General features: G+C 26.8%; 1 protein-coding gene across 1 annotated transcript; it reads right to left on the minus strand.

Moving 5' to 3' along the window:
- Window positions 1-87: 87 nt before the first annotated feature.
- On the minus strand, window positions 88-2,687 carry LOC101249946 (phosphoglycerate mutase-like protein AT74). The gene is made up of 5 exons (XM_004245529.5): window positions 1,621-2,687; window positions 1,102-1,221; window positions 658-871; window positions 450-530; window positions 88-367 (listed from the first exon to the last, which is right to left on the minus strand). The coding sequence occupies exons 1-5, from the start codon at window positions 2,126-2,128 to the stop codon at window positions 265-267; spliced, it is 1,026 nt and encodes a 341-aa protein (XP_004245577.1). The 5' UTR covers window positions 2,129-2,687; the 3' UTR covers window positions 88-264.
- Window positions 2,688-15,852: the final 13,165 nt, after the last annotated feature.

Genomic DNA, 15,852 nt, shown 5'->3' on the forward strand with positions numbered 1-15,852 from the left:
TTTTAAGGTACATATTTGGTAATGGCATTATGAAAACATATATTATAGCCAGTTATATGATTTTATGTACTTTGTTGAAGCAGTGTGTTAACATGTAACTAAACATAAAATCGTTTAATTATCAGAGTCAATTACATGTAACTTTTTACAGGAAACATGGATTGATAGCCTGTTTTCAACATGGTAAAATGTCCGATGTCTAGTTACAACAGGTAAAACTACGTTGGTAGTGTGAAAAATTCTTTTATACTCAAACTCCTCTCTTTACAACTCAAAAATCTTGTCTTCATCATCAAAATGAGTAAAGTAAGATGGTCCAGTAATCAAGCAATCATAGTTTAGTTCACCTGGCTTGGCTATCTTTTGCCTACATAGAAAAAAAAAATCAATGAAAATAGATAAACAAGAACCCCCAAGTGAATCAAATCACAAAAAATAAACGCTGTTACCATTCTTGATCAATTAACATCTCATCAGTCATTCCAAATTTCTGTAACTCCTCCTTTGTATGATGCATTGACAAACAATACCTACATACATTCACGAGTACCGCGAAAAAACGTCAAGATCCATGAGGGATTGAAGTTTTAAGATTCAAAGAACAGATTTTGGAAGTTTGACCAAAACGTATCGTTCATCAAAATAGTATTTGTTTACCTTCCACCATAGCCTCTTTCCATAACAATCATGCCACCATTAGTCATATTATGTAATCCTTCAAATTGCTCAACAGTCCATTTATACCATCTCATCAAAAACACCCTTAGTGTAAGTCCATGTGAAACTATAACAAGGTTCATATTTGGACTCTGTTGACCAGGTGGTTCAAATCTTCCTATGTCAATATCACTTCTAAGTGTTTCCCTGAACCCTGCAAGCTTGACACAACCACAGTTTTTAATGATTAACAGGGCGGTGAAAGCATACAAAGATAGTGAGGCTTCCATCGCGATAGGTCAAAAAACAGAATTGACCTATCGATTACTAGTCTTCTAGAATCAACGACCTATACTTCAACTAAAGGTACAAGGGCGTAACGAGCACATAACAGAGGGAAAATACACACACACAAAAAAAACTTACAAGATAAACTAGACACACCTGTGATTCTGTCATAAACATCTGCTGCTGATTCTCCATTAGGAAACCTATAAAAGAAACGACCATAACGAGCTCGAACAGCTTTCTCTATCTTCATTTGTTCTCTATCCTGAAAATTTCCTTCATAAACACAGTTCATAAGTAGCTATAATACTACTACCAAAGCCAAGTTAATGCAAAGACAATGTACATTCTCCGAGGCTTTGGTCTAGTGGTAAGAGCACAACGTATGACGTGTATTAGGTGCACGTTACGAGCAATACCAATACACTTCAGCTCTATATGTAGTGCATAGATAAGTATAAAAGTATACACTATCTATACATAGTTGTACATATAGAGCGCGAACAACACAACATAGAACTCCAACATTATGTAAATCAAGAAAACAAAATGAACCTAACTCTGATACTATCTAAAAGAAACGATCTTTAAAGATTATCCAAGATCATATTTCTTCGATCAATGTAGGACATTTAAACAAGTAAAGTCAAGAAGGAGGACAAAATATGTTCATACCAAAATCTTGTTCTCTCAAACGTGGCTCTTCTCTAACACCAGCGATTCTTGAACGTTCAAAAGACTTAGCCAAATTTCTCAATGTTTCAATTCCTCTTTTATAAGGTGAAACATAGAAATATACTTTCCAATCATCATTGCCATCATTTTTCTCAATCATTTCTCTCATTTTCCTTCCACATTCCTCTGCTTCGATTACGCCTTTTTCGGTTAATCCAACTTTAGGATCAGCCACTCTTGTGTAGACACTTTCATCAACATTTCCTTCACTTTCTCCATGTCTAACAAGAATGATTCTCTTTGGTCTTGGTGGTTTTACTATGCCATGTTGATGTTGTACTAGGTTCTTTTCTGGGAAACCATTAAGTATCCAACCATTGTGTTCTGTACTAGAATGTTCATCATGATTGGAGTTGGAGCAACATCTTATTGTACTAGAATTTTGTTGAAGCTTTTGATGATTTATTGTGATAGAGGGTGGATAAATCTTGGAGAAAAGGTTACTCATCTTGATTAAAACAAAATGTTCTTTAGCTATGTAACCTCAAGACCAAGTAGTGGGATGAGATGTGTGAGGTTATCTGTTGCTGGTGGGAGGTGATAGATATTTCGCGGAGTTAGTTGAGGTGTATGCAAGTTGGCTCTCGATAATAAGGTTATAAAGAAAAGATGTATGAGTATCTTAAGTCCTTAAGTAGAGGTTTTGGGTTGAAGTTCAGAAAATTGAGAAATTAAGGGTAAGGAGTTATTTCTCCCTTTTGAGGCTACGAGATGTGAATTTGAATTAATCAAACCACGAAAGAGTACTGTAGTGGGATGAGATGGATGAGGTTCTTCCGTTCTTAACTTGAGGTTTTGAATTGAAACTCAAGGAGATCGAGAAACTATGGGTAAAGGGCTATATTCATGTTATGAGTCGATGTTATATGAATCTGGATTAGTTGGACTGAATATAGAATATTGAATAGACAAGTACTATGCAAATGATGCTGCATATATTGTATATTGTATGATGAAGAAATGAGATTTTTAGTGGTCTGTTTGTATTGTTGTAATTTTTTGAAAATAAAAAAGAGCCAAGCAATTTGTTTGCCTTATCTAGGAGGACAATTGTGAGGTGGAGGATGAATTTGTGACATTAACAAGAATTTAGAATTTTTTTTAATCATTTAAAGCTTGCTTGTTGATTAGTAATTTCATTTGTAGATTGGTAGGTGTAAAATATGGACTTGATTTGATCTTGTGACACATTAACGTTAACTTATGTAAATAGTTATTCGTTCGAATGTTTACGTTAAGTCGATGTAATTTATTGTAATTAAATAATTTGATGGAATGATTATATGCGTTAATTAACCACGGTTAAGTAATATCATTATACAGACATTTTTTTTAAAAAGGGTTATTTAGAAATTATATTTGAAACGATAACGACTCAAAATCGAGTAACCCCACCTAATTTTACCAGTATTACTAATCGAGCCCACTTAATCTAATGGGCTTATACCAAAGTCCAGCAAGGTTATTGGACTGGATCTGTTCACTTCTTTTTCTAATGGGCTTGAATGATATCCATTCATACTAGAGATCCAAGCCCAATTTAGTAACTCAGCTTCTATCGCTTAGCCCCTCGTAACAAACAATATTTTTTATAGGGTATAAGTTTATATTTTCGTATCATAATATTTTAAAAGTTATGCATGTCCGCGTCTTTCTAGAGAACTTATCACTTATGACCCTCTAGACATAAATTTGAATGCTAAAGACCAACTCATTCGAAAGGAAAAACGTTTAATTTTAGGTTACAAGATTGAAGAATTGATAGTATAATTATTCCGTTCTAACCCCAAAAATAAAATAAAATTGTGAGTCTGGTTTGCAATCACATTTTTGTCGTATTATTTTTTTATTGTTCTCTTCTTCATTGTTTACAAGTCTGTTGAAGATAACATTTTCTAATCTCTACCTTAATAATATAGGGTGAGACTCTGCATACACATCAATATTCTCCTCAGACCCCACTAATCGTGGATGTGCACTACTCTTGCAACACCAAATTCATCTAAACTTAGTGTTTATAATGCAAAGCTTATATACTTATCATATATATAACAAATAATATTTATATAAAATCATAATTTTTAAAATATAATAAATTCAACATTAATAACCCCAAAAATCAAACACATCAAACTTAAATCTTCAATTCACACTTTTCTTTCATTAAAGGTTCAAATTAGGCAAGTAAGGCATAATTTGTTTTTTCTTTTTCTGGATAAAAGAACAATAGGATACTAACAAGTGCAACAATAACCTTGAGTTATTTTCTCTTATTTTTTTAAAAAATATAATTATAATATATATTTTTCTTTTTGCAGGAAAATTTTTAGGTATGTTTTTGAGATTGTTGATTATATTAAGACACATTCTTGGACAAATATGCTGACATTTATACAATGAACTGTTTTATTGGTAACAGTACCAATCATTGGAAGATATATATCAGAATCTCCCAATTATTATTGATTGGGAATACTATATAGTATAATAAGTTGACTTATAGTCAATCTATTATATAATTGCCCTAATTTACTTTGCCTAGCTAGGCCATATATATATGTACCTTTAAAACATTAGAAAAATGTGTCCTTAGATATTGTTTACTTTTATGGCCTTTTGTCCTTCATATAATAATTGTGAATTATTTATGGATGTGCCCCTTCATGTGTTTAATATATGAGGTATATTTTTTTAACATTTAATGGAATATTCTTAAATTTATGAACTATATACAATGGAGTGAATTTATATACAAATGCATAGTTTTCAAGTTTTTGGTGAATGGGAAGATATGTAATTAGGCAAGAAACTTTGCCATATGATAAAGAAAATAGACATTGAATTTGTCTTTAGGTGCGATATCGAGTAAATCTTGTTATAATGATAAGAAAATTAACTCTGGATCTAAGTTAAATTCAAAGGACCAATTCACGATAGGAAAATTATCTAAAATCGTATCTTTTGAGACTTTTTATTTTTTGATAGCTGATTTGAAAACTCAATTATTTATACTTCGCCTTGTTACTTTATAAAATAGTTAGTCCCGTTAGATATTGACATCGAATCTAACTTACATTTTAATTTATAACTTGATAATAATTAATTTGATAAAAGCATGTCTTCCATTTAAGTTGTGTCTTTCTTCACCCAATAAAAAATACTGAGGAAAACTACTCTTAAAATACTTTTTTTTTCTTTCTTATTAATTATAAGGGTTATTAGTTTTATATTAATTTCAATCCATTAAAAAATAAAATAAAAGGTACACGTATTAGTAAATTGAAGAGAAATGTCTAATAAAAACAAAATGGTTGAATCAGATTAAATTTGTCATTACTAGAAAATTTCCCAAGAAATTTCTTGTGATTGTCTATGAAATTATTATTCTAGGGTGGATTCGTGCAAGTTTAAATAACTTTTAAAAGATAAATTTAAAAAATTGTTTTCTTTTTTATATTGAATTGTTTAAGATTTTCTTTTTGTCATTTGCATTGACCTTAGTCCTATAGGAGATTGCTTTCCTCTTAATATTTTCGTGACTTATTACTCGGTGTTTGATATCTTTGTATCAAAATTATTAAATTTAAATTAGACTCTGCAAGTATTATTTCTGAAGGCGGTCTTTCCAATAATAATAATTAAAAAAAATCATTATTATAAGTTGGACCAATATCTCTAACTATGGATGGAAAGACTAGATTATAATTATCGTATCACAACTCAAATTAATTATCGAAGTTTTTACTTGTTAACAAAATAATTAATACTTTCAAGATATACATTAATTTACCAACCATATTTGGAATTTTTCGATCCAATAATAAAAGATTTAAGATTTATCTCTAGTTTGTGTTTGGCATAAAATTGTATATTAATAAGGTGATTAAGACCATTAAAATGGAAATTAATGTCTTGTAGCATTTGAAGTTTCAAGTTACTTAAGATATTATTTTCTACAAAAAAAAAGATAAGGAAACTTGACTTACATCCACCAACCCCTTTTCTCATTTAGGAATTTTGGTCAATGTTTCTCATGAAGAGATATTTCCTTTAGGAGGAAAAAAGCGAACATCGCGGTTAAATTATATATAATAATAGCGTAAAAAGAAAAATATCATATCATTATCATTAACTGATCAATGTTTACTACAAATATTTGTTGATTTGTGCTATAAAAACTAAAATCTTACTCGACGATTATTCTGATGGCACGATTAATAAGCTCAAATTCTCAAAAAATAAAATAAAATTTAACACAATATTGACTTATATTTCATCTAATATAAGGAAAAAAAAACTTATTATAACCTAGTTTTTTTTTTATGTGAATTATGTAAAACAATTAAAGGAATAATGGACCGCAAAATGGTCATATATATATATATATATTAATTATTTATTCAACAAAAATTAGCCCCACACATAAAGAAGTGTGGAAAAAATTGCTTTGTGAACTTGACTTTGTGTTGATTGTTCTTTGCTACAATCTTTTTCATTTAATGGCCACAAAAATTGTCATCCCATTGGCTAACAAAAGGAAAAAAGGAATTCCACACATTCTAGAGACAATTGTTGGATACTAACCATTGGCGGAAAGAGTTACGCGATATTTTCCTAAAGTCATTTTTTTAATGGACTTTCGCTATAATATAAATTAATTAATATTATTATTACCAACTTCTATCAATCAATAAGTATAGCTAGCTAGTCTATTTTTGTGGAAAATTAGTACAAGATTTTCAATGTGGTGTGATATTATGTTGTAAATATGTATAGTCTTGTATTATGCACATATGACAAAAATTTAACGTGTATAGATGTCAAAATCGAGAAATACGTAGGAATATGTTTCTTTTTGTGACTTCTTGAACCACCTAGAAGTGATATTTTCTACCAATATAACAATAAAAATAATCTATTCATTATAATCTCATACGTGAAAAATTTATAAAAAATTGCGTATATGTAATGTCGTCCCTACATTACGAAGAGATAGATATTATTTTTTCAATAAACTCTCGTTGGCTTAGCCGCTCAGGTAAAGTCTTTTTAAAATAATAATTTTATTAAAATAACTAATATTAAATATTGTTATATACAAAAACTATTGAATAGTGAAGAAGTGATACTTTGATGGTTAATCGAATCAGTGATTTGTTATATCGGTACAATAGTTAATATTTAAAAGTCATATTTAATTTTTTTAAGCTTCTAAGTATGACAAATAAATTAAAATAAACATTGAAAGGAGTATTTTTTTTATTATTATTTTCAAAACTTGTATTTGGATGTTCTCATTTCTTTAAGTTCTATCCTGGCCCAAAATATACCACACCCCGAAAAGTATGTAGTGTTGAGGAAAATATTTTTCGAGAAATGTTTATGATTAGAAAATATCTATATATGAAACTTAAAGTAATAAAATAATAATTATTTTTAATTATATTCTTATATTAATAAATTATTTTTTAATAGTGTTAAATTCTTTTAAAATGTTCTAATTAATAGAATAATTTAGTAAATTATATTTTAATTATATTATTTTTCCTAATGACATAAATTAGATAAAACAGACACTTATTTTGAGTCGGTGAGAGAGTAGTTATAACATCAAATTCTATAGAGCTTCAAAAAAAACTATATTTTAACCTAATTTAATGTATCAATTATGAGGAAGTTGAAAAACTATTTTCTTTTGCTGTTAATGGAAAAATAATACAGTCAATTCAAGATGAATATTCCATTTATGATGATATGTGTATTTGAGAAAATTAATTTTGTTCCATTAACTATTCTTTTTAAAAAGTTTCAAGTTGTATACGATTTATACATTTCTTTTATATCATTAACTAACACATATATATTGACCTACAATGATAATGTAACCGTCAACTATCAATAACTTTGAAAAATAGAGTCATGAAAATTTACTATAACCGATTAAATTATGATAAAAAAAGTAAAACTTTATAACACTGTCAATTTATATAACTTATTATTATTGTAGGAAACTATTAGAAGCTTAAAGATGTTGATATTGAACACAAAAACAAATGTCATTTTCTTGCTTTTCTTAGTGGTCACCCCAAATTAAATTGAAAAATAAATAAATAAAAAAGTAGATAAGATTAAAGAGAATATGAGCATCACCTTCAAATATTTTGCTTTCTTACTTATGTCTTGATGGAGAAAAAAAAAAGTATTTTTAAAGAAACAAAACAAAAAAATAAATATAGTGAAAGTGTTATATATCCCACTTGCATGGGGATATTGTTGTCTATAAATAACTGTATGACAATTACATTGTATACTATATAGTAAAGATGCAATAATAATATGATCATATTTGAAGTTCCAACTTGTTTTAAGATATCAAAATCATATTATTTCACTTTCATTTACATAATTTTAAAGAAAAGGACTTTGTTTCTTGCTTCCTTTTTGTGTCTCCACGTGTGTGTAAGTACCATTACCATGCACAAATTAGGTGAAAAATTAAATTTAAAATTTATTTAAATTTTGAATTATAATAATTTAAGTTGTTTGAGTCTAGATCTATAACTTGTATATATCAAAAAATAAAGATTTTTAAAATATAAATGTATAATTTATGCTAAATCTATTAAGTTTTGCGCGTTGCGTTAGGGTGATTTCATTTCGCATTATTAACCCCAGAAAAACTCTAAATATAAGTCTAGAATCATTTATAAGGGGAAAATATCTGATATATCCCTCAATTTTGTTATTTAGAGTTTATATACTCTTTATTATGAAAGTGACTCATATATATAACTCTATTGTTATCTAATGATTTACATATACTCTTTTCCTCGAACGAAAACAAAAAAAAATCAAATTAATTTTTCTAAAAAAATATAAATCGTGATATGGGGTATATTTGATAATCCTCACACATTCTTTTTGACTTCTTTTATATCAACAACTAATTTAAATTTATTATTTTAATTGCTAAATTTATTTATATTTCACTAATTTTTTTGTAAAATTTATTATAGATGGTTCAATACTTTTTATACAAATAAAAAACTAAATTATAATAAAACCGCAAAAAGTTAGTTTTAAGTTTTTAGTTTTAAGTTATAATATAGCGGAAAAAAGTTTTAAATTGTTTTCGTTACGCTAAAGGATGAAAGAGAAAAATAAAAATAAGAAATTCAAATAATGATAATTAAAGAAATTAGAAAATAATTTATACATAAGAAATATTGAAATATACCTAAAATTTTGCTTGAAGGATTATATATATTTCTAAGTGATATTTTAAAAATTAAAATAAGAAAATAATCTAAAACTAATTTATTTTCACTTCCATTAAATTAAAGATATATATGAACTTGTTTTGAACGACAGAAATATACGTAAATTATTTGTAAAACGATAAGATATATATAAATCACTTTTATAATCCTTTTGGCCACGTAACAAAGTCTCGTGGCTTTTAAACATCATTTTTTCAGGACCATTTATTTACCTGTTTTGAATTATAATATTAATCGATTACTAAGATTAGGTTAATATATTTTTATTAGTGTATTAAAGCATCAAACAGAATATTGACAGTCATGTAACATAGAAACAAACTTTGGTTTTAACAAGCATCAAACAAAATAAAAATTAAATAAAAGCAATATGTCCATGTCACTATTTATATGTAAATTAAAATTTTATTACGTGGACCGCCTTTATATGTTTTATTTGGAAGCACAATTATGCCAAATTGTCAATACTAGTAGATTTTATTATTTTAAAAAAATAATCAATTCCATTGTTTAAATATACAATATACATTAATCATTTGCATAATCATTAAATAAAGAAGTAAAACAAGAAGAATTCAATGGGATTAACATCTATTATACATACATCATAGATGATTATTAACGATAGATCTTGTATATATAGTATAATTTTTTGGCAAAAGAATCCTGTGTGCCCTAGCTTTGCTTGATGAGTAAACTAATGAAAAAGATATGTTAATTACTATTATAGATTAAAATATATTAATATATGATCGGTAATATATAAGTTTTGAGAAACGTATATCAAGAAAAAGATAGCTAGAGAAAAATGAAACCTTTTTTTCTTTTCATCAGCTAAATTACAACCCTAAGTTTATAAAAATAATATTAGGGTTAATCAAGTTTTTGCTAATGAAGAGGGAAACATGGAAATATTTATGTATCTTTCCTAACGTACGATAAAAATCATTAAAAAAAAGAATGGTAGGGAAAAATAAAGGTAGTTGTTTTATACTTTTATAAAACAATTTTTATATCATTATTAACTCATAATTAATTAATATGAATTGTGATAGATAGATGGTTGAAATTTCTTCATTTTTAAATAAAAATCTCAAATTTGAAATGTTGAAGATGATCGTTTTTTCTAATATAGTGTAAATTTAAATTTAGTCGATCTCCAAATTAAATGAAGACAAAACTTATGATTGACGTGAACATTATTGAAAAGATTGAGTCAAATAATAAGACATAAAGTAAAGAAAAAACGTACCAATTAATTTATAATTTTGAACCAACCATGGGATTGAATGTTTTTAATTAATTTAAGTTTTTGAAATCTAGTGTTTATTTAATTATTATTATATATATTAATTAATGATAAACCAAAGGGTTGGTAGGAAAAAAATAAATAAATATTGTGGTATGAAAATGACATTTTTCAAGATTTAATATGAATCATATATACAACTTGTGGTACTTTAAATTGTAACGTAGGAATTGGTTGGTTGACTTAATATGATGAAATTTTTGTGACTTATAATTCTGTGTCACCTACCTTCTAAAGTTCCCTTTCTAAGCTGCAATGTTTGGTCGTAAGTATTACGATAGAATGAATAGAATATTTTTATTTTTATTTGAATTAAATTTTAAAAATTTTAATAATGTATTTTTTTAATTTTACGTTATAAATTTAATTTAATCAAAATTTAATATAAAGATCAGATAAAAATAATCGCTTTAACAAGACTTCCATGTATGATGACAATTAGAAGCAGGTAGGATATTTTAAGCTTATAATTTTTATTTCTAAAAAGGATATCTTACTAGTTACTACACCACTCAATAAATTATTTAAAAATATTCAGTATATCTACTACCCCATAAAATTATACATGTATAAATATATTTTTTATACACGAAATGAAAAATACAACATAATTTTTAGTATATCACAATATCGAATTTTATATCGATATTATTTCCCTAGGTACCAAACAGCTCCTAAATATAGTTATGTCTCCGTTTATCTAGTACATTTTGGAATATGAGAGTCAAATATATTTAGTTCTTAATGTAAATTCGAACATAAATTCTTCAAGTTTTTAAAGTAAATTATACTTGAAAATACAATTTTTTAAAACGAGTACTATTAGTCTAAGTGGTTAATCAAATAAGAAACTAAAAAAATGTGCCCAAAAAAAAAAAGAGAAATTCAAAAAGAATCAATAAATATCGTGGTAGGATATTTGGAATCCTTCACTCTCTATTGAAAGTATCAGATTTGAGCTTTAAATATCAAAAAAAAAAATTGTTGAGAATATCGTTTAAAAAATAAAATTATAATGTGGAATTCAAATCAATCAAACTCTAATACTTTTACCAGATATTAAATAAAAGAAAAAATATCAACACAATTAAGCATCACTTAGAGCTTCATTAACAATACTCTACTAGAATGTACAATACAGAACAAGTAACTCAAAGAAAAAAGTTTTGGCTAGAACTAGCAAATTACTAAAACTTATAAAAGTCTCATAATTAAAGAACTTCATATCATTACATTTCATACATAAAATTATTAGGTAATTAATGAAATTTAATCCTAATTAATAAAATGTAGATATAGGGTCAGAACTCAGAAGCTACAATCATTACTGCATGTAGTACAACTACTATTTCAAAAATAATAATAATAATACTTATACTTTATAATTATTACCAACAGAGAGTCAACCAAAGGTAAATCATTTTCCAAGACCAAAATTTACTACTACAATTATATCATAGGCTAATATAGGATGGTCCAATGGACCACACTAAACTATACTAAAAAACATAAAACCTAGAAAAAAATAGCTAGGGTTAAATATAGTAGAGTACTACTATTTATGTACATGGTACAAATAACTCCAGCTGCAAAAAGAAATTTCCAAAAACATAACTGAATCATGTATACTATTGACTGATGCCTTTTTTTTTTTTTTTTTTGACATAGATGTTCGTCTAATTTAACTTATGTATACTGATAATATAAAATTCGTGATAGAAGGAAGTGGGGAGATAAAAGAGGTTATTTTAGTAAAATTAATGCATGAGTTGAGATTCTCCGAAAAAGTAAGCTAAGGACTTAGCTAACAGATTGATCAGCTATGAATAGATCTCTATAATTATTTTCACGTGACATGATTTATATTTTACGATATTATTAATATATAGAAGTTAAACACGTCTTCTTTCACAAGGCTACATCATATTACTCAACTTTATCGATATAAAATAAATATTACAAATATTGTTTTATAATTTGAGATGAATTAATGTAGAAAAAAACAATACTTCTCAACACATACATGTATATATCGACATAAAGATATTATAAGATTCATTTAGATCCACAAAGCAAACCAAACCTGATAAACATTATCCCTACAATATCAAGATATAATTTTGACATCAAATATATATACATATATATTATTTTTAGTTAGATAAATACAAATAAAAAAATAATTAAACACATAATACAAAAAATAACATAAAAACAGTGCATATAAATATGGACCTACAAAAGAAAAGAGGGGGCCTAACACATTAAAGCATACAATAAAAACATTGCGTAGGCAAAAAGAGACACCCTTTGATACACTAACCCCCCCCCCCCCAAGGCCACACCGGTTAAATAATTTGTTTGATCGAGTTTTTAAAAAGTCGTAATATAATTATTGCTTTAAAGGTTAAAATGAGGAGGTTGTAAGTTATCTGTGCTACGAATTTTTTCGTTGGTTAATTCTCGAAATTGAAATAAAAAATTAGAAAAAATATGTTTGACTAACTATACTTTTAACTCGTGAATGCATGGTCACTTTTGTTAGAAAGTGTTTTTCCTTTTTAAAATGTGAAATTTTTAAATTAAATTTAAATTTTAACGGATTCTAATATAAAAAATAACGAGTTAAGTCAAAATCGAAAAATTAATAGTTCTTAAACCACACTAGTGCATTCATGATGTCACTTGTGCCATCGTTCTCGTAACTATTATATGTATAAAATTATACCCTCAATGGAATATACACTTATTAGTACAAAAATTAAAGGCATTGAGAATAGTAAGTAGAGTAGCATTATTCAGAATTTAAATAATATGAGTTCGCGTTAAATAAAATGAATTTTCATTTAACTATTTATCTACTCATCATATATAGATCGGATGTAAGTTTACACCTTTAAGCCATTTGAACATTATCTGATGATGTTTTATAAAAGAAAATATTTGAAGGTGGATCAAAAATAAATAAAAAAAGGCATTTTTATATTTAGACATGAATTTTATTTTTAAAAAATAAAATTTTGTGAGCGAAAATTATGATTTTACTTGAAATACACTTTAATTAAAACCAATTTTTCAAACTTCACTTTCTCTATTTCAAGTTGAAAAAAGGACCAGATTGTAAGCCAAACACCTTTTCGAATTCCTTTTTATAATTTTCCAAATATTATATAAGACAAAAACAATTATCTCTCACTAATATCACTTTATAAAAATACATTCCGAATTAAACAAAACTCAATAACTATAATCCAAATTCAAATTATGAAATTTTTAAATAAGACCAATCACAATACAAAAATTTTAAATTCCAAAAATTTTAAATCTACTACTATGCAAATTATTTGATATATTTATAAATAAAATTAATTTTTGTAATATAATTCAAACTAAAAATAATAAATATGAGACGAAAGAAATAGCAGGGGACGAAGAAGTTAAAGTTTCGTAAGAGGACCACTTTGGCTTTAAAAGACAAAAATTAAAGTTAGGAATAAAAAAGTAGTGAGGTCCACGCACGTGATTTAAGCGTGGGCACATACCCACTGGGTATGATTCTTAGCTAGCTAAAATGCTAACCCAAATATAACCAAATTCATCATGTGATTTTTTTCAACAAGTATTATTTTTGTCTTTTTTTAAAAAAAAAAAATATTTGGCCCCCACTTTCATAAACCATATTATATAACCAATAAACTTTCTAATTTTTTTTATGAAATATTTTTTTTTTCATTGATCCAATTTAAATATCTATGAAAATAGCTATCAAAATATATCAATCTAAGTATTTATGAAAAGAGCTATCAGAAAATATCTATAGAAAAATAATATTTTTTTAGTGAAGAGTTGCAATTGAAGAGAGTGCAATATTTGCAGATAGTTTATTCTGGCTCAAACATTCGATTAATCTTTAGTTTATAAAAAAGTTTGATGTATAAAGCTTTTTATATTCACATAAAGTTTTAAAACAAGAGTGTGTACCTCAAGAGAGTATAACATAGACAACTTACATTAATATAAGTAATAATATTTAATTTTACAACTCGAACATATGAACTATAGGCTATAGATATCACACAGAGACATTAATGTTACTGTTTTTTTAGGGCTCTCTTTTATTAGTCTTATGTTGGCCTTTTTAATCTTTTTTTGTTTTGATTTCTTTATGTTCTTTGTTTTATAAAAATATCTCTAGTGTCCACACATTGAAAATACTTGAAGAGCTAATTTTACCAATATTTAAGATTCTTTTTTGACATGTTTTTGAAAAAATATCTTGCAAGTTCTTTTTTTTTTTTTTAAATTTGTGTGTAATAATATTGATGTTCAAGTAGCTCTATCTCACGAGAAGCTTCTTATTTAACTTTTTATCATTGACATCTTACACACTTAACATATAAGTAGCACCACAAGTTGTGACAAACTTACTCACAAGTACAATATAAATCGAGCTTCAAGTTCTACGCATTATATTTATTTGTTTATAACACGTAAAAAAGTAATTATTAAGTTATGTTGTTCATATATAAGGACCTATTGAGTCATCAAGAATCATAAATACTATAGAATCTGTCCTAACGTAATCAACCGTCCAATGTTAAGCTACTTCTCTAGTTAGAGTTACCAAATTGCTCACTCAATTGTCCTTTTTTTTGTAAAAAATCAATGGAAAATTGAGAAAATATGAAGGAAAAAAAAGATGATGGTCCCAAAAATTATAGAGAAAAAAGATTGGTGGAAGGCTTTAATATAAGGGGGGGTGGGGTAGGGGTAGGGTAGGGGGTGGGGGTGTGTTTAATTAGAATTAGTTGGAAAAAAGGACCACCTCATATGATGACAATAGGGCCATAGTTTTTGGGAATATTTTTGCACTGCCACAATGTTAATGGCATCTAATTCCAACCAGTAGTAGGCTGACTCTTCTTACTCTTTTTCTGTCTTTTACATACCCCCCTGCACCCCACCCCCCTCAAAAATCTTGTTCTGAAAAGGTCTAGTTTTGGAATTTTTGATCAGATAGTAATAGCCCCACAAAAAAATGAAGGAAACAGACTAATGAAAAAAGAAAAGAAAAAAAAACACTATCTGAAAAAGCCTGGTTACAAACTATAGCTTAGCTTCAGTTCTAGGGATTTGTAATTTTTTCTTTTGGTACTCACACAAACCCCCCACCCCCCAAACACACACACACAATTAACCAATAATGACATAATGAGTTTTTGATGTTTCAAGATTATTATTATATTATAGAAGTATAATATATATAGTATATAGTACAGTAATCAAAAAAAATTTAAAAAATGGGATTTTGGAAAGTTGTAATATTATTATATCTCAGAATAGTCCTATATTACAACCTTCCAAAATCACCTTTTTTTTTTAATATCTTTGAGAAATAAAAAAAGCTAGCTTGGAATTTTATATAGATTATTTTATGTGAAAATGTTTGACTAAATTTTGAAGTTAAAAAAAGAAAAAGAAAAATATATTTGTTATAACTGATATGATTTTAAATATGAAATGATATTTGTGTATATGAAATATTCTCTTTGATCCTATCTATCTTTTAATTTTTCGAGATTT

Source organism: Solanum lycopersicum, chromosome 8, assembly GCF_036512215.1.
Source record: "Solanum lycopersicum chromosome 8, SLM_r2.1".
Lineage (NCBI taxonomy): Eukaryota > Viridiplantae > Streptophyta > Magnoliopsida > Solanales > Solanaceae > Solanum > Solanum lycopersicum.

Coding starts and splice junctions, on each gene's coding strand:
- LOC101249946 (XM_004245529.5), bottom strand. CDS start 2,128: ATGAGTAACCTTTTCTCCAAGATTTATCCACCCTCTATCACAATAAAT. Junction 531..657: donor GAAAGAGGCTATGGTGGAAG/GTAAACAAATAC, acceptor GAATGTATGTAG/GTATTGTTTGTCAATGCATC. Junction 368..449: donor ATGTTAATTGATCAAGAATG/GTAACAGCGTTT, acceptor TTTTCTATGTAG/GCAAAAGATAGCCAAGCCAG.